The 18,938-nt window shown below is 44.6% G+C and overlaps 1 protein-coding gene across 1 annotated transcript in view; it reads right to left on the minus strand.

The window, feature by feature from the left end:
• The window catches only part of Tacr1 (tachykinin receptor 1), a 180,921-nt gene that overhangs the window by 85,446 nt on the left and 76,537 nt on the right, over positions 1-18,938 (minus strand). The window contains exon 2 of the mRNA XM_057775390.1: positions 1,589-1,783. Coding sequence (XP_057631373.1) covers positions 1,589-1,783 — 195 coding nt within the window. The remainder of the gene's footprint in view (positions 1-1,588; positions 1,784-18,938) is intronic.

The following is an 18,938-nucleotide window of genomic DNA, read 5'->3' on the forward strand; positions in this document are numbered from 1 at the left end:
GGTGGAGTAAACAGAACAGAATGCTGGGAGAAAGAAGCTGAGTCAGTGAGTCGCCATGATTCTCCCACTCCAGACAGACGCAGGTTAAGATCTTTCCTGGTAAGCCAGCTCATGGTACTACACAGAATATTAGAAATGGGTTAGATCAATATGTAAGAGCTAGCCAATAAGAGGCTGGAACTAATGGGCTAGGCAGTGTTCAAAAGAATACAGTTTCCGTGTAATTATTTTGGGGCATAAGCCATGCAGGCGGCCGGATGCCGGGGATGCAGCCCCGCCACTCATATTACAACATCCATGTAACAGACACACCAGAGGGGCTGTGTGACAGGATTTGGAACTCTCAGATGTAAGTGGCATGATAGATACCATGTTTTATCTTCCATTTAGTAAACTTAAAGGCCACACAATTGCGTTGCTATCCGATGAATTCGGTTCATAAGTGCTATCTGACATTTAATAGCTCTCAGTGTGAGATATGCATCATTGCATCTGATAGTCATGGCATTTGTTTACAGAAAACAGGGTTTTATTTTCTTCTACTTTAGAAAAGAGGAGATTCTGGGATCCCTGCCTGTGGTCCCACGGCTAGTGGCAATTCATAATTAAAAACTCAGGTGTTCTGTCTCTAACATCAGTGTTATTTTTTGGTTTGAATAACAATCCTGAAACTGGAGAATTGTAGGGGGTTTTCCAAAAGACCCTCCTTTATCCAGGTACTCTCAGTCCACAAAATGGATGCTAAGATAAATTTCACATCACCATTCAACTGGGCAGAGTGAGGTAAAGAATAAACCATTTCAGTGTTGGCTCCAGGGCAAGAGGCATCAGGGAAAATTACTGAGACATCTTGAAAAAGCCTGCCTGGGACCCGCCCTCCTCCTACAAGACAAGCCAGCCTGCTCATACGGGCTCTGCAACCCCTAGACACCAAAGAGCCGACCATGCTTGCATCGGGATGGAGACGCCTCATTTCTCACACTGTAAACCCCTGACAGGATCTGAATTGATGCTTCCCTAGAGACAGCTGATGAGATAAAGATTCACTGGCAGTGACATAGTTTGGAGGAGGAAGAGAGGGTACAGGGAGCGGGGCCGTGGGATATAGGAAAGAGGGGTGGCCTATAACGTTTTTGCTATGGTACCAGTGGCCACGTGAGCAATGGCCACTGAACTGCATGAAGAAATCGCAGTGTGAAACACGCCTCAGAGAGGTTGTATCAGAGGAGAGCGGGGAGCAGTTTACTGGTGAGAGGGGCTGGAGTAGAGATGTCCCAACTTCCAGTATGCTGTGCCTAGCACAGTGGCATCGAGGAAACACACATGCTGGCAGGGAAGCATCTTAGATAAAAGGACCAAGAGTGATGGTGGGGCACCCCAAGAAGTTGTGGGACACTGTTGTCCAGGAACATGTGATGGGAACTAGGTCTTAACATTTTTAATACAACTTTCACAGTATTGAAGGGGCCCTACCCTCCCAGATAGCAATGGACATATCTCACAAATGGCAGGCAGACACAAGTGAAACCTTCATTGATAAACAAACACAGAAGAAGGAAGAAGTCAGGGCAAGCCGATCTCTACTCACGCTTTCTCATAAGTCCTGTGGGGATGCTCTGGCCACTCGATCATACACACGACTCTGCTGGGCATGGTCTCCGTGGTGGAGTAGTAGCCTTGGGGAAATGCCAGCAGGAGAGCCAGGACCCAGATGACAAAGATGACCACTTTGGTAGCAGTGGCCGACAGCCGGGGCTGGAGGGGGTGAATAATGGCCATGTATCTGCAGTAGAGAAGAAAGGACAACATTCAGTCATGGTGTGCTTTTCCTGCCCATAAAACCCCCAGAAATCCATTGGTTCCCAATTATTTGTGGTTGTCTATATGTAGAGGCCAAAAGGCAACCCCCAGTGTCCTTCCTCGGAAGCCCTCCATGCCGTCCTTTGAGATGGTCTCTCACTGGACCCAGAGGTTCACCAATTAAGTTAAGCCATCCAGCCATCAAGCTCCAGGGATCTTCCTGACCCTGCCTTCTCAAATGCTTGGGTTATAAGAGTGCAGCACCTTGTCTGTTACTCTAGGTCCAAGGAGATCAGCGATAAGAGGATTGGTGGGGTTTGCTGGCTTCCACCCTGGCCAGGATATGAGCTCTGGGTTCAGGGAGAGACCCTGCCTCAGTGAAACAGACGAGAAAGATAGAGAAGGACACCCATGTAATGTGTGCATTTGTGTGCACGCATGCGCACACACAACCCTGTAAAACAACTCAGGTCCTCGTATTGCACAGGAAGTACTCACTGACTGAGCTATCTCTCCTGTAGCCCCTCCCAATAATTACTTACAGGTATTTTCTGAACTATTTTTAATAGTCTATCCTTAAACTCTGAATTATGATTATAATACCAAAAGCCCATAAGGAAAGTCAGATTTAAAAAAAAAATTGGTGACCTATCTAGAAATATTCTAAGAGATGTTTTCATTATTGCCGTGTTTGGAGTGTATATCTGAAGGCCAGATGCACGTTAGAGATTTAACAATGAGAAAAATGGCAAGTTGTAAGCACGTTTAGCATTAAGAATTTTATCCCCGAGGCTAGAAAGACAGCTTAGCAGTTAAGAGTGCTTCCTGAGCTTCCAGATGACCTGAGTTTGGTTTCGAGGCCTCACACTGGCTGCTCAGAACTCACTGTTGCTGCAGCTCCAGGGGATCTGATACCCTCTTCTTATCTTTTCGGGCAATAGCATTCATGTGCACCTATGCTCACAATATGCACATGCATACACTTAATTAAATAAAAATAAGTAAAAAAAAGAATTTTGTTCCCTTTTCCCTCCTGGTGCCAGAGACTGAACCCAGGACCTCATTCTTGTCAGGCAAGCACTCTGTCATTTATCTACATCCCCAACTCTTTATTTTGTTCTGTTAGATTAAGGGATGATGCTGATAGGAATGAGCTAGGCTCTGCAGAAGAGGGCTCAGTCTGCAAAATTCTGCTCTGATGGCACCGTGAGGTGACATGGTTTTGTGACCCTGCAGCTTGCGCGCACACACAAATGCTTGATGGATGATGAAAAGAGCCCGATACATTTTCAGGAGGTGTCCTTCTTAACAGAGTGTGACTGCTGCAGTTTTAAGAGCCCTTATGTGGCATTATAAAAGCTTAGTAATGAGCCGAGGGCGCAGGAAGAGCTCAACTGGTAAAATGGCATCAGCTACCACCTGGTTGGCTGAAGTGCGATTTCACGAGGAAACCCTAGACCTAGTATAAAACACAAACTTCAGGGGGATTGCACCTGAGGGGAGGGGTCACCTAAGACCATTGGAAAACATAGATATTCAAATATGATTCATAACAGGAGCAAAATTACAGTGATGAAGTAGCAATGAAATAATTTTATGGTTGGGGGTCACTACAACATTAAGAAGTAATTAAAGGGTCACAGCTTTAAGAAGGTTAGGAAATACTGGCTTACTGGGTCAACCATTCTTGGGTCTCCTCGGACCTGTGGTCTAGTTTAAAAGATGTCATCACGATGAGACTATTCCCATGTTTGAAACCACAGTCTCTGAGATGCCACAGAGATCTGAGGGACAGTAGATGTGACAGTCTGCATTTTGTATCACACAACGACCCTGCCTGTCCCTTAGAAAAGGATCTTCCATGTGTATTAAAAATGTTATGGATCTACTTCTTTTACATATACACTTTCCTTAAGAGTGGGAATGATGTTTTACACAGCCTTCAGGTCTAAACGTTACCCAACAGTCAGGAATTTCTTGTTTCTGTGGGATGGAAGCCCGGTACAGTCTTCAGCAACATGCAAACATCTGCTCAGCTGTCAGCTGGCTCCACACAGCCCCGCATAATTGTTTTACTGCATTGTTTGGTCTCCGAGGAACTCCAGGCAGGGAGAGCAATTTCAGTCAGTATGAGCTTGAACAGTTCTCACCAGGCACCTGGTATGCAGAGTGCAGCCCTGGCTTCCGAAGGCTAAGAGCATCATCTCTCGCAGGAGCAGCAGGCGTATTCAGAAAAAGTTACAAATCGTAACAGCAGATAAATGACCTCAGGTGGAAATTGGTCCAATACCTCAGCCCCTCTGGGGCATTGCAGAGGCAGTCAAACCTCTGAATGACAGGTGATCTAGGCTCACTGGATTTGGGCTAAGCCAGCAGGGCATCCTGCTCTGAGGAGAGGCAGTGCTTGGAGCCTTCTCCCTTTTCTGGGTTGGGCTTAGGTCTGACTTTCTTGGGGGTAAGTTTGATGTGGACAGATGTTTAAGACTCTGACTTCATCAGTGTTCAACGCTGGGGGCTGGGTTTTCCTTTTTTGGGCTGTAAGAACAAGGACATTGGCGATACCCTGTGTGAGGAGGCTGGGTGTTGGGAAGATGCCTCAGGCCGGCCTTTCTATAAACAGTAAGATGTTATGCGAGGGCTGGGGACATTGGTAAAACAGTTGCCACTTAAGTATGAGGACTTGCGAGTACGATTCTCAGAAGCCACATTAAGCGGGGGGGGGGGGTATGGTGGCACACACCTGTCATACCAACGCTCTGAGGTGTGTGGTCAGCAGAGGCTTTGCGGCTGCAGCACCCAATGAGAGACTCCACCTCATAAAATAAGCAGGAAAGATCCCGAGGAAGGACATTATGGTTGACCTCTGGCCTCTGCGTGCATGTGCACAAACACACATGTACCCCTATCGAATAACTCAAATCTAAAACTTTACAAAGAAAGAGGTCATGAATTCCCAGGAAGTCCTGCATCTTTCATCAAGATTTCCCTCCCTCAGCTCCAAAACTGTTTTGGAAGCCATGAAGATGTCACATCTCTCCCAGCCCTGTGCAGACTTTCTCCTAACTGGCAGCTGTGCATTCCAAGCCTTTGAACTAGAGAGAGGCTGCAGGGCAGTGTGTGGTCATTATAGCACACTCTTTTAATATGATCTCACATGCAAGGTTTTACTCTGCTTCCAACTCAGGATGAATGTTCAAGTTTAAATAGACGAGTCCCAACGCCCATGCCAAAATTGGTGGCACCACTTAAAACCTAACGCGACTATGCTTTGAGGGCGTGGCTCCAGTGTGCTGGTGACATGTCTCCAAATGGGCGACAGAAAACCATATTTTATTATTATTGCAAACATTGCTGTTTGGAAGCGCATTTTAGCTAACACTGTGCCACTCTTTCAGACCAGAGCCGTTTTGGTGACAAATGAGTGAATCACATGTAGAAACCCCAAGTTAACATCAAACGTTGGCTTTAAAAAATAGATTTTTTCATTCATCCAAAAATGTTTATTAATTTCTCTTGTTTTCTCCTTTTTTCTTCCTTCCCTGTCTCTGTCTCTCTCCTTTCTTCTCTCTGGTGGTTTGTGTTGTGTAACACACTCCTTTCTTTGCTCAGCGGCTAGCCTCAGTTGGATAACTCCTACATAGACGACAGATATTTCCCTCCCGATTTTCCCTCCCCAGCTTGCATCCCATTAACATATAGTGCATTTATCTGGATCCACCCTTAAATTCTCCTCCTTATTTGATTGTAAGATACCACTGTGCAAGTGCTTCAAGCTCTAGGAAAATACACTTAATAACTATTTAGTGACTGTTAAATGCTCACGGGACTCCAAGGCAGCCAATTGAATGTCTTCCTGGTTTGCACATTAATCACCAGACTGCCAGAGGCAGGGGTCCAGAGGCTGCACGGTGCATGGATTATGTTCTCCACTTCAGGTTGCCTCTGCCTCACAGAAGCCTGTCTGCCAGCTTTTACTGAAACTGTGTGTGACCTCCTAGCTAAACTTGGTCATAGCACTTTATGAAAAGAAGTCTCACGGAAGCATCTTTTTAATCTGCAGAAGTATGACACCGCTCATTTTTACCATGGACAGATGGAAGAGCTTCATTCTCTCCCCAGCATCTCTGTCCTCTTGACTTCCCCTTAGTCTGGTCCCAGATCACTGGGCAGACGTGATCTTCATCTGCAGCCCCCCCTCCCCCGCAGTGTCAACCCCTCAGTCTTTCCCAGCATGCTATAAACTTCCTTTAAGGAATCCCGTAAGCCCAGGGATAGTGATGGCTCAGAAGATGCCTGTAGATCAAGGGCTAGCAAACTTCCATAAAGGTCAAAGGGCAAATGCAGGCTTCAAGGTCCATCAGTTTCTCTCATAACTACTCAACACTGTCCTTGTGGCATTGAAACAGCCGTAGACAGGAAGGAAACTATTGGATATGACTGTGTGCCAATGCTTTATTTGCAGAAACAGATTTGGGCTGGGTTGAGGCCTTGCAGCTTACAGAAAGTGATGAGTAAGAGGAATTAGAACAATGGTAAACGTGTCTTCATCTTTAGAAACATGTTCCACCTTCAACTGCGCATGCACAGAGTGAAGCCAGTATATGTTCATTCTGTCATGAGGAAGTAAGGTAATCGTCATCTGCCAGACACCACTCAGAATCTGGTTTCCCCTCTAAACACAGACACCTCAGTTGAGGACACTTTTGATCTCAGACTCTTCCTGTCTGTCTCCCGCTTCTGTTCACAGCCTGGACCCATCACCCTTGCTCTCATGGAAGGATTCAGCGACCGTCCTCAGTGCTGCAGAGGTTACTGATCTCACGCTAGCCATACCTCACTTATTTTCCTATTTGCCTATCCATCTCCCCTCTTTGCCTTCCACAGAAGGTCTCCCTGGATGCTTGGGATCTAGTAAACGTTCAGTGAAAAAGTAACTGAATAAATAAGTATGCAAATTTCTTGGCATATGGAAGGGAGCCCATAAATAGTTGCAGAATAAAATCATATCCAATACAGGCATATATAGCTCTATTATTCCTGTCAGAACAGGTGCATTAGGGTTACATGAGAATAACCATGGCTCAAAGTATTTCCTATTCCGTGGATACCCAAGACCATCCTGTAGGAGTGACTTCATTGGTCCCTTGTCCTTAGACATTCCTATCCATTTACTTTGAATCCTTCAGTATTTTTTCAGTGTTTGTTCACTGACTAACACGTGCAGGGACAGTATGCAGGGAACCACTGGGTTTTCCTTCTCTAAGGACAAGTTTCCTCAGAAAGAGCGTCCCATCTTTTTTCCTTCCTCCTTCCTTCCATTGCAAAGGACACAACCTTTCTCACTAGAGGCCACTAATAGCTCATCAGCTGAGAGTTTGATCCAGGGTATCACTTTCATTACTGAACCCCAGAGATCTAAATTAGAAAGTTTGCATGACCAGAAATTCAATTCTTTAGATAAACCCCCATGGCTGTGACCAAGGAGGCCTTTGGATGCCTCGAGAGGCTGCACGGGTCTAGAGCCCCTGCACGAGTGCTTCTCCTGTCCCCTCTCTGTAAGGCACATGTTTCCTATTGCCCTGCCCCATCAATGACTTACTTCAATACCTGTCAGCAGATAGGAGGGGCACCACCAATAGAACAAAAGAAATGGGTGTGAGGGGCTGGGATTGAGAAGAGATGGGTTAGAGACTCCATAGGCAAGGAAAATATTTTGATTTCTTTAAGATTGTATACTCTTCAACGGAGCACCCTCCCACATTCCTGTTAGCCATGCTTCCTTAGAGCAACCTCACCTTCCGCATTCCAGGAAGATCACTTCCGCTCCTGTTCCTATCACTCAATAGTCCTCATAGCCAGGTGACCGTGCACACCTATCTCTTAATGTTCTGGGAGCCTTAGCTAATCAATAAAACTTGCCTGATCACCAGTTGACTTTTCCCTTGCTTGTCTTTTCTGCAGCTACAAGCCAGCAGCTCCTCTTGGAGCACAGGGACGAATCTGAAAGGGGCAGAGTGCCAAGGGCTGGATGACTGTGCTCTGGGGGTCCTTTCCTTAAGAACTCCTCCAAGAACTATTTTGGAATGTAAGCTCCAAAGCTGGGATAGATAGAATGTTCTAGTTGGGAAAGTGTAAAAGGTAACCCCCCTGGTCATAGAGGCCCCTGAGACTAAAATTGGATGTGATTGATTAGGAAAATACAGTGAGGTCTAAAACCAAACCAAATGTAATCTGAGCCTCTGCTGGCAGTGGTGGGCCAGGCCCCAATGATGGCGGCAGCAGCCTTGGCAATGCACAGTAGAAATCCTGTATTTCTGTGTGCGTAAAACTCGTTGTCCTGTATAGCCTATGTCACAATGAAGCTTACTATTCTGCATAATAACTTAAAAATTAATAAAAATAGGACAAGTTGGGAGCTGGGGAGATGGTTTAACTGAGCGCTTGCTGTGCAAATGTGAGCATCTGCTCCTGGATCCCCCCACACCGATGTAAAAAGCTGGATACTGTGGTGATGTGTTGTGCGCATCTGCCGGGACAGTGGAGATAGGCAGATTCCTAGAGCTCCTTGCCTAGCCAGCCTAGCTAGCCAAACCAGGGAGATCTCATCTCAGAGAGACTCTGTCTCTATTAGTGTGGAATGATTGAAGAAGACACTCAACATTGATGTCTGGCCTCCATGTATATACCCCTTGCATGCATATCATCATAAGCATGTATGCAGCTATACACCATACATACACATACATTCAAGAGATAAAAGCTCATACCTTATATGTGTATGAAACATCAAAATGATCCATTATCGTGTACATTATAAATTAGTTGAAAACAGGATAAGAATGAATGCCATGCCTCAGGGTTGTCTTGAAGCTGAGAGTGAGTAGCTGAGGAAGTGTGGAAAGGCTGGCCATGGCTTTGTTTTTGGCCCAGAGAAATGGAAATATGAAACTATCTTCATTGCTGTGGGAATGCGTGAGTAAATTGTCCATTCACTAAGGAAACCACTAAGGATGTTTGTAAAAAATTTGCAAGTTGAACTACCCTGTAACCCAGCTAAATCACTTCTTGGTACAACTCTAAAAGATTTGCGGTTGGAGGTGTCCAGCCTTTTGATATTGCTACATAATGTTACCTATGAGTGTACTGGGCAGCATTCAGGGCTATGCTGGAAAGCATGTGGTCCACACAGCTGCAAGGTGGACTTGCATACCTAAGTGAACACACCAGAGACCTGCATACACATGTCTATTGCTGAACTACTCACAACAGCCAAGTTCTGGAATCAGCTTGCAACGGCCAATAGATGAATGGAGAAATAAAACATGCTATATATACCAAATGGAGTTTTCTCCATTAGTAAAGAAGAAATGAAATTATGTCATTTAATGGAAAATGGAAACTACCAGAGATTGAGTTATATGCTAAAAAACAAAGATAACACGTGTTCTTTCATTTGTGGATCCTAAAAGTTTTATGTGTGCATCTGTGGTGTGTGTGTGTACACACTTGTATGCGTGTGTGTGTGTGCAAGTCCAGTTGTATTTGCTGCCTGTGTGTGCATGCATATACGAGTCCTAAGCTCCATTTCTGGTACCATCCTTATTTTTTCCCATCTTAGTTTTGGAGACAGTCTCTCTGAATAGAGCTCAGCATTTTGCATAGACTGTCTGGTGTGTGAGCCCTGGGGATCTGTGTGTTTCTACTACCTCCACCTTAGCACTGGGGTTACAGAGGTGTGCACCCACACCTGGCTTTTGTATGTGGTTGTTGGGGATATAAACTCAGGTGCTCATGTTTATGCAGCAAGCACTTTAGCTACTGAGCCATTTTCTGAGCCCCTAATTGTTGTAATATGGAGTGGCGGACTGGGCTGCGTCTCGCCACCTGGCTAGCTTTACCCGAAATAATTACATGGAAACTGCCTGGCCCATTAGTTCCGGCCTCTTATTGGCTAGCTCTTACATATTGATCTAACCCACTTCTAATATTTTGTGTAGTACCACGAGCTGGCTTACCAGGAAAGATCTTAACCTGCGTCTGTCTGGAGTGGGAGAATCATGGCGACTCCTGACTCTGCTTCTTTCTCCCAGCATTCTCTTTTGTTTACTCCACCCACCTAAGGGTTGGCCTATCAAATGGGCCTAGGTAGTTTCTTTATTAATTAACCAATGAAAGCAACAGATTAATACAAGACCCACCTCCATCATTTCCCCTTTTTCTGTTTAAACAAAAAAGAAAGGCTTTCACTTTAACATAGTAAGATTACATATAGCAAAACAGTTATCAAGCAAGAATTACAGTTACAATGTTTATATCTATTTTATCTTTTATCATAACTAAGGAAAACTATAACTATAACTAACCATTCTTTAACTCCATCAAAGACTCCAGAAGGATATAATATTACCTAAGTAAACAAGAAATAAGAAAACTCTAGAAATGACAGAGACATCTTGCTGCCTGGACAGTCACCCAAAGTTCCTCTGTACCATTGGAGCATCCATCTTCAGCCTACAGGCCCATAGTTTTCAGCAGACATTTCCATGAAGCAGGAAAATTCCAAAGACAGTTCAGTCACTATCTGCTGTGTCCTGTAGAATGTCTCGCAGACTCCTTCATGAATCAGGAACCCCGAAAGATCATCTCACCTTTAGACAAGTTCAGCAGTCCTCTCTCTGTGGGTTCTCTGTGTTCAGTTTATGTAACAGTCCAGGCAAGAGCAATTTTTTGCCCAAATGGCTATCAAACTCCATAAGGTGCCTCTTCGATGCCCATCTTCTGCTTGAAGTAGATTGGTGCTGCCAGGAGCAGAGTGTCTCATTGTCATGAAAAACCCTAAGTTATTAAAACACTTAAAATGCCATATTTTATAATCTTTGAAAGATATGAAGAATGTCTATCTAAAATATATCTATGCACATCTAGAAAATATAACATGACTACAAACTTGACTATTATAAATAACTATTCATTAACAACTTATATACATAACATTTTTACATGAGCTACACAATCACAATACCTTGATCAATATCAGAAATACATATACATATAACAAATTGACCTTAAATTTAAATCACTAAAGCAAAATCCATATCAATGCAAATTATTCATACCTATATCATATCCCCCTTTAAATGTAAAAGAACATTTATAAACAATATTTGGGAATATGGACATAGAAATGGGCCAAGCAGTGTTTAAAAGAATACAATTTGTGTGTTTTTATTTCGGGGCATAAGCTAGCTAGGCAACCATGAGCTGGGGCGGCAGGAACACAGCCCACAGCTCCTTCAACACCTAATACTCTCATAGGCACACAAAACCACACACACACACACACACAACAGCAAAGCAGAAGGGACACTAAAGAAGGGAGGAGACTGGGGGATGGGAGAGGGAAAGGGTGGATGAGATCAAAGTGTATGATGCACTTGAAAGAGTTTTCCCTATAAAGTCAACACCAATATACAGCAGGAAAACACAGCGAAAAAAGGTGCATCAGGGGAGACAGAAATCGCCCCTTGTCAGTCAACCTGCTGGCCCATTGCATCTCTGATGACTGCTTCTTTTCCCTTGGGGATTCATACTTGAGTCATGGATCTGCTGCTGGGGGTACTGGTATGTTTCACACAGAAGCTGCGCCTGGGCCACATCCTTCAAGCCCACAGGGGACACCACCTGGACACACTCTGCTTCTTGGTGGCCCTTCCGCTATGGGACTTGGAACTGAAGTTGAGTAGGAGGACTGGGCCAGGTCCAAGAGGTTTCATGTACAGAAACTTGATTTGAAAATCAGTAGGGTCCCTTTAGCTCCACAGGCAGAAAAAGCAAAGGCGGAACCCTGAATTCTATTTCTTTGGCATTTTAATTACTATTTGGGGAAGAAGACATCTTGATTTAGCGGAAACCTGGTAATGGAGGAAAGATCATATCCAGGGCACTTCTCACCTGTTGGCACTGTGCTTTGGGGGCTCCTATCACTGTCAGAGTATTGAACTACCTCTCTGATCAGTTAGAAAAGATCACATTCCATGCCTGCAGCCTTGAGTGGTCCTAAGTCCCCAGGCCACAGCATAGCAGGGACAGTGAAAAACCTGGGAAATTATCAGTATGGTGAGCATGCTGATGAACTGTTGTGGAGAGGATATTAATTTGGTATCCTCACACAGTTTTATGTTTTATTATTCAGTGTAAATCTACGATTGATTGATTGACTCATAGTACTTTCTTGTTAAAACAAAGTAGGTTTTTTTTGACAATAATATTATAGGTAAATGAAAGCTCATGTTTAATAAAAAGCAAACACTGGATCTGTTCTTTTCAAAGTTTCCAATGAATGTGCAAGAGACACCAAACAGTGAGAGTTTTTGCTTCCGAGAAGCCAAAATATTGCTGCGGGAAGTGTATGAGCCAAGGTGTGTGAATTGGCAGAAGAAACAGATTGGCACCAAAAGCTAATGGGTGGGGAGGGTGAAAGGGGCAAGCGGAAGCCAGAAGTCAACCTCAGATGCCCTTTTTCAGGAGCTCCCCACCTTGGAAACTTGTTTTGGAAACAAGATGGCTTACTTCATGAAACTTGTGGCCCATTGATTCTGCTTAGCATCCGGCCAGTGAGTATCAGGCATTTACTCATCTCCACCTCCTCATTTCAGGGATTACAAACTTGAGCCAACACACCTGGCTTTTTCTGTGGGTTCTGGGGATTGAACTTGGGTCCTTCTACAACAGCACTTCTCTGACTGAACTGTCTTCCCAGCCATGCAGGTAGTCATGGCAGCCCAAATCTGTGCATCCAGCACTCAGAAAGTTGAAGCAGGAGAGCAGGCGGGGGTGGGGGGTTGGGGGGCAGTGCTGCACAGTGGGGCCTTGTTGTCTTGTTAGGGGTAATTGTTCCTAAAAAACTGAGATACTGGTCATCTACAGGATGGTGAGCATTTGCCTCCATACCTGAGAAACACAGTTTTCATTAGATGAAATAATTAATTTCAGTCTTTTTCAATTTCAATTTTCTTATTGTATGTACAAAAGGTCAGGTCATAGCTATTACTCCATGGCTCAGTTAGCAGAAGAACTTGCCAAATAACTAAATGATTCTAATTTTATATTGGGGTCATCTGATTTTTCAAATAGAGAATTAGCTCATTTCAATGATGCTTCAGTTCTCTTTTAATCCAATTAATTCTTGGATTCAAAGTTTTTGGAAGGTGAAACTGTTGGCTGATATTGTGCATGCCATTGATTCAATCCTAAGCAATGAAGACAAAATAATTTGTTTTTCTGATGATGAATACAGTGTGTTAAAAATATTGTTTTTACTAAATTAAGAAATCCTGGAACATAAAAAAACCTTTGATGTCACTAGGAGGTTTATATAATTTGCAACTGGGTCAAAACAAGCTGGTGTTCTGCCAATTGAAATAGAAGTTATGGCATTGAAATTTACAAAAAAAAATGTGTTGATGTTCAGAGCAACTGAGCTAATTTATTTTTTGATATATTTTATTTGATGAATACAAATGTCTGACTCAGCTAACACTTCAAATGTTTTTGAGCCTTTGACAACCTTCTGTGAATTAACTCAAGTTGTAAAATTGATTGTGGGTGTATGTTCTTTAAAATTAGCTGAAGATCTTTAATTAAAATGTTTTTAATGAAGAACCCTAAAATACTGAATTCTGAATGTTTTGGGGGAAGTTTTGTCTTCCTGGAGATTTATTTTTATGTTATATGTGTGTCTCTCAGCATGTGTATATGTACCACATGTACTTCGTGCTTGGAGAGGCCAGAAGAGGGCAGCAGGTGCCTCTGGAGCTAGAGTTATTGGCAGTTGGGAACAGTCTCCAATTGGTAACTGAGTCCAGGTCCTCTGCATGCATAGCAGTGAGTGCTTTTAACCACGAGCCATCTCTCCAGCCCCACAAATGATGACTTTTGAATGCAAGTATGGTAAGATGTATTCAAATCTGTCCCTACAAAGCCTTATGGTGTGCAGAACTTAGTTTTAAGCTTCCAGAACTATTTTGACTATTGAGAAGAATTTTTCAATATAGCTCCAAGTTTCAGTAAATAATTTGTGCTCCGTATCAGCATAAAGTGGTATTAATCAGAAAACCATGGAGTTTTGCAGTGTTTAAACTTGATAAAATAGTCAAAAAAGAATATGGAGATGACTTCTCTACTAAGACTACTTAGTTTTATACCCTTAGTTTTATCTCTTACATTTAAGAAATAATTAAAACAACTATTTTATATTATTTTATACACATGAGGATTTTCCAGCTTGTGTGTTTGTGCACTGTAGACATTCAGTGCCTGTGGAGACCAGAAGAGTACATAGGATCCCCTGAAACTGGAGCTAAGAGATGATTGTAGCCACCGCGTAGATGTTAGGAGCCAAATCCTGGTCCTTTGAAAGAGCAGCCAATTCTTTTAACTGATGAGCCATCTCTCCAGCCACAAGAGACAAGAGATGTCCTGTGCTGTACTTTTTGATGTCTTTTCTACATTTGGATAATTTTGGGATTAACCTTTTAGTTCACAGATTGTCTTCAGGATGTAGTAATTGACTTTGCTACTGAGCTTCTGCATTTTAACTATTGCTGTTTCCTTTCTGTAATTTTGATCATTTTGCCTTCTCATCATGCTTGGCTTGTACCCTTACGTGAGAACCCTCTTTCCATTACAGACTATCAGGAGAGGTGATTGTCTTTTCCCTCTTGACTTGAGCACTAAGATTAGAGATGGGACATTTTCTCTGTAGTCATTGGACAGGTAAGCCAATGGCTTTCTGACTCTTGTTGGCCATAAGTAGAATCATCCAACTCCTACCTTTGAGAGATCGTATCTTCAACAACCCTTTCGCAGACAAGCCCTAGCTTTTGTCTTTTGTCTTAGCACTTCCATACAAGGTCATGATCAAGGTCAAACACTCAGGACAACACACTCACGTTCTTGATCTAATCCACATCACAGAGTGCCTTCCCTTAGCTCTCAACCCAAGCATTCTTTACACACTTCCAAGGAGATGAATGGCTATAAGGTGATATTTCATGGTGTCTAATTCAGCATTTTCAGTTACCTTCAACAGCACACATCAAGACACCTAGTGCACTACTTTTTCAGGGATCCCTGTTGTCCTTACATTTTTCTTCCTGCTGTCTAGTATAATGTCAACCCATAAATTTCAAGAGGAGAGGAAAATCTCCCCTGCACACAAATCTTGAAGAGTATCTCTTAGCTAGCATTCAGCACGCGTGGTAAATGCCATGCTTAATTTTACCCGCTTTCTTCGTGTTGACTTATCTATCACCCACCAAACCCAAGGAAGGCTAATGTCAGAATCTCATTTGCCAGATGAAGTAACTGAGACTTGGGTAAAATCATCTCATCTACCGAGGGGTGGTGGGGCTGAAGCTGGACTTGGCAGCTGGCTGCAGAGCTCTGCTTTTAATCGGGAATGATCCAGGACTCTCGTTCTCCCTGTCAATCGCGGCACATCCTTCTTTGCACACAGATAGCAATACTTCTCCCTGGACTGATTTTTCCATTGATTTCACTCAGTGAGTCTTACTTAATTAACCCCCTTCTGTGTGTCAGAGCAGAGCTCAGGACATCTGTGTTCTGTAGGGTTGGCTGTTTCTTGCAGACACATCCGCACACATGAACACACACATGATGATGGCCACATGAGTTACTGCCTGCTATGGAGAGTTATGGCATGTGAGAAGCAGCAGCCAGTATAGATAGGAGGCCGTGTGAGTACCCACAGGGCATTCAGAGAAGCATCCCAGTGGAGATGATACAGGAATTTGACCTGGAAAGATGATTAGGATGGACGCCTATGGAAAGCAGCATGTGACATACTTCTGGTACATGTGAGTGAGGGGGCACACATATGTGTAGGTGTGTGTGAATATGGACATGAAGGGCAGAGGGCAACCTTGGGTATGGTGTCTTAGGAGCTGTCCACTTTTGTTTCGTTTGTTTCAGACAGACTTTCAGTGGCCTGGAGCTTACCGAGTAGACTTGCCAGGGAGCTCCAGGGATCGGCTTAAGTCCACTTCCTTAGTACTGGGATTACAAGTCCTTGCTAGCATGTTTGTCTTTTTATTTTTTTACATTAAAATGTAATTAATTAATTTATTTTACATTTCTACCCAAGTTTCCCTTCCCTCCTCTCTTTCCATGCCTTCTCCCTATTTTCTCCCCTACCCCACCCCCAAATCCAATCCTCTTCTGATTCTGTTCAGAAAGGAGCAGGCCTCCCATGGGCATCAACAAAGTATGGCATATCAAGTTTTGGTAAGAGTAGGTATCTTCCCCTGTGTTTAGGCTGGTCAAGGCAATCCAGTATGAGAAATAGGTTCCCAAGGGCCAGCCTCTGCTTCCATTGTTAGGAGTTCCACAAACAGACCAAGCCACATGACTGTCACATATATGTAGAGGTCTGTCCCATGTAGGCTCCCTGGTTGTTGGTTCCATGCCTGTCTTTTTAAATGTGGGTTCTGAGGTTCAAATTTGGGCTATTTTCACTTCCTAGAAGTATGCAGACTTCAAATTGTCTGGCATCAGAAGGCTGCCCATGGCAACTGTCACCCACACAAAAAATACACCTCAACTAAATGTGTCTCTCTTCCTTCCCTGGAACTCCCTCCCTGCCTCCTATGGGCCCAGGAATCAGAGACATCTTGACTACATGCAGTCTTCCACTGGGGTCTCTAAGAAGGGACCTAGACCCTTCTCATGAGGGCCCCTGTCTTGTGTCTGTCAGTCTTCTGTAAGCCCATAGGGTTAAAAACTCTCAATAAAGTTTTATCCAGTATCTCCCTTGAGTCCCAGCCCTGATGGATGCCTTTCAAACATTACATCCTCTGAAGCTCTCTGGTAGCTGGCCAGAGCAGAGACAGGCCTCAGTGGCTACCAGAAGATAGATGTAGCAATTCTTGTCTTCTGTCAAGCAGGCGGCAAGCTGCAGGCAAAGAAACTGGCTTCTGACTTTGTTTCTTGCTCGTGTCAGACAGAAAAACAAGGAAGCAGGGCTGGCGAGGGAGGGCAAGGTCTGTGAGCCTGGGAGCGCAGTTGTCTGTAGAGAACACTAATCTTCAGAGGATGTGAAAAGTGCTGGACTAAGGAGTAAATACATGGAATATCAAGAAAAAAGGAATATTTTCTATAAAGATTTCATAGTTCTTTGTTTACTGACCACTCAGTGCCTATGCTCACTTCTGAGGGAAGGGCCTTCCTGGTCTAGGGCTTCAGGCCTTGAATCCCTTCGGCCTGAATAAAGCTATGATTTTTCTCTTCCAGGGCCGCTCACTACAGGGGACATGGCTTTTGTTTCTCTTCTCCTTGCCTTTCCACTTAATCTCTCTTAAAGTGGTGGCTCTGAATCGTGGTGTGTTTTGCCTCCTGAAATGAGGGCTGCTGTTATTTACTGGGCAGAGTGAGTTAAAACTCTTCAGGCTAACAGATGGGTCAGGTGCACGGCACAGACAGTGTGCACTCACGTAGCCTTTGCATCTGTGTGCTTGTGTGCCCACTGGTCACAAAACTGCTACCCAGAGCCTTGGTGCCCAGCTTAAACCCAGAGCACACAGGACACCAGACGCTTGAACCACCGTGCGACTGGCTGGATCCCGGGCCAGACGCCCGAAGATGCGCAATGCTGAGGAGGCAGTGGCGTCAGCTTAATAGCTCCTGCCAAGGATGGAAGTACTCAATTACAGCCTAAATAGTATTTCATGGAGAAAAAATAAATTAAAGTCGTGTTACTCATCCCCCATTGCCCAGTGAGACGATTCAACAGAATAATTGTTGAAACCTGGTGTCCGAGCTGAGAAGGGGGTCCCGATGTCTGGCCAGCTCTTCAGTGGAATGAGGACCTGGCCTCCACATGGAGGAAGACACCCCCTCTGTCTTTGCATTCTCCTCTGCCCATTCAGGGTCCTTTTTGTGCTCTTTGAAGATCATCTTTCTGCCCGAGGTTGGGATGTTCCAGAGTCCAAGGTTATGAGACAAGGAGCCAGCGAGATGTTGTCAGAGATTGAAATGCTTACGGTGGGAGTGTTACCACCACAGAGGAAAGTACCTTCCCAAGGGAGAAGTAGCAGGAGGAAGGCCGGGACTGGTGTGCCATGAGACTGTGGACAGAAGCCCAGGCACACCACCTGGTAGGACACAGCCCAGGCCCCTAAGATCCACGCTGTCATCTGCACAGCCCTCTGTGGATCTTCCTGCCCTGTTCCTCAGATGCGCCCTCTGGAGACAGGGGTCGTACCTCCCATGGCTTAGTACTCACTGCTTAGTGTGTCCTCATCAGGTTTAACCCAGGACAAGCTGACTCTGGCACTTCTCGTTGGGCCAGACAAACAGACCTCACTGACAAGCTGCCAGGGTCAGGAAGAACCCAGCGGCACTCTGACCATCCTACCCATGCAGATGTGAGCTGCTGGACAACCTGCATCCTCATTTCCTCACAGGAGAGGATTTTCTCCAGCTCTGTTCTTGCAAGGCCCATCTCCACCCTGCTCTACCTGATGGCTCCTCTCACCCAGCATCCCTCACAGTCCGCTCATTTCCATCATAGGCATTCGGGCACCCAACAAGCGCTCTAACTTCTCCACCTCTGCTAGTTTTGCAGTAAGCATGACAAAATACTTGATGTATCTTAAAGGAAGAATGACTCATTTTTGCTCCTGGGTTCGGGGCCTCAGGCTAGTCTTTGCTCTGTTGATTCTGGACCCATGAGGAGGAAGAACATCGTGATGGTGTGAGCATGTGGGAGAGGCTGCTCGGTTCATGGTGGGCAGGAAGCAGAGGAAGAGGAGAACCAGCCAGCAGGTATAGTCTCAAAAGGCAGTCACCTCAAACACCCTTGTCATCTCTCTCCATGTAGGCCCCGCCTTCCACCAACACTGAGCCTTATTAGCCATTTTTTCCTGCTGCTACGTCACTACACTTGACAAAGGCAACTCAAGGAAGGGTTTATTTTGGTTTGCCGTTTGAAGGTCCAGTCCCACACAGAGAAGGGAAGGAGCATGAGGCAGGGGCATGGGACACCTTTGCAGCAGTCTGTCCTCAGTCAATAGGCAGAGAGATGAGCGCCAGCCCAGCTTGCTCTCTCTCTCTCTCTCTCT

The sequence above is a fragment of the Chionomys nivalis genome, chromosome 1 (genome assembly GCF_950005125.1).
Source record: "Chionomys nivalis chromosome 1, mChiNiv1.1, whole genome shotgun sequence".
In the NCBI taxonomy this organism is placed as follows: domain Eukaryota; kingdom Metazoa; phylum Chordata; class Mammalia; order Rodentia; family Cricetidae; genus Chionomys; species Chionomys nivalis.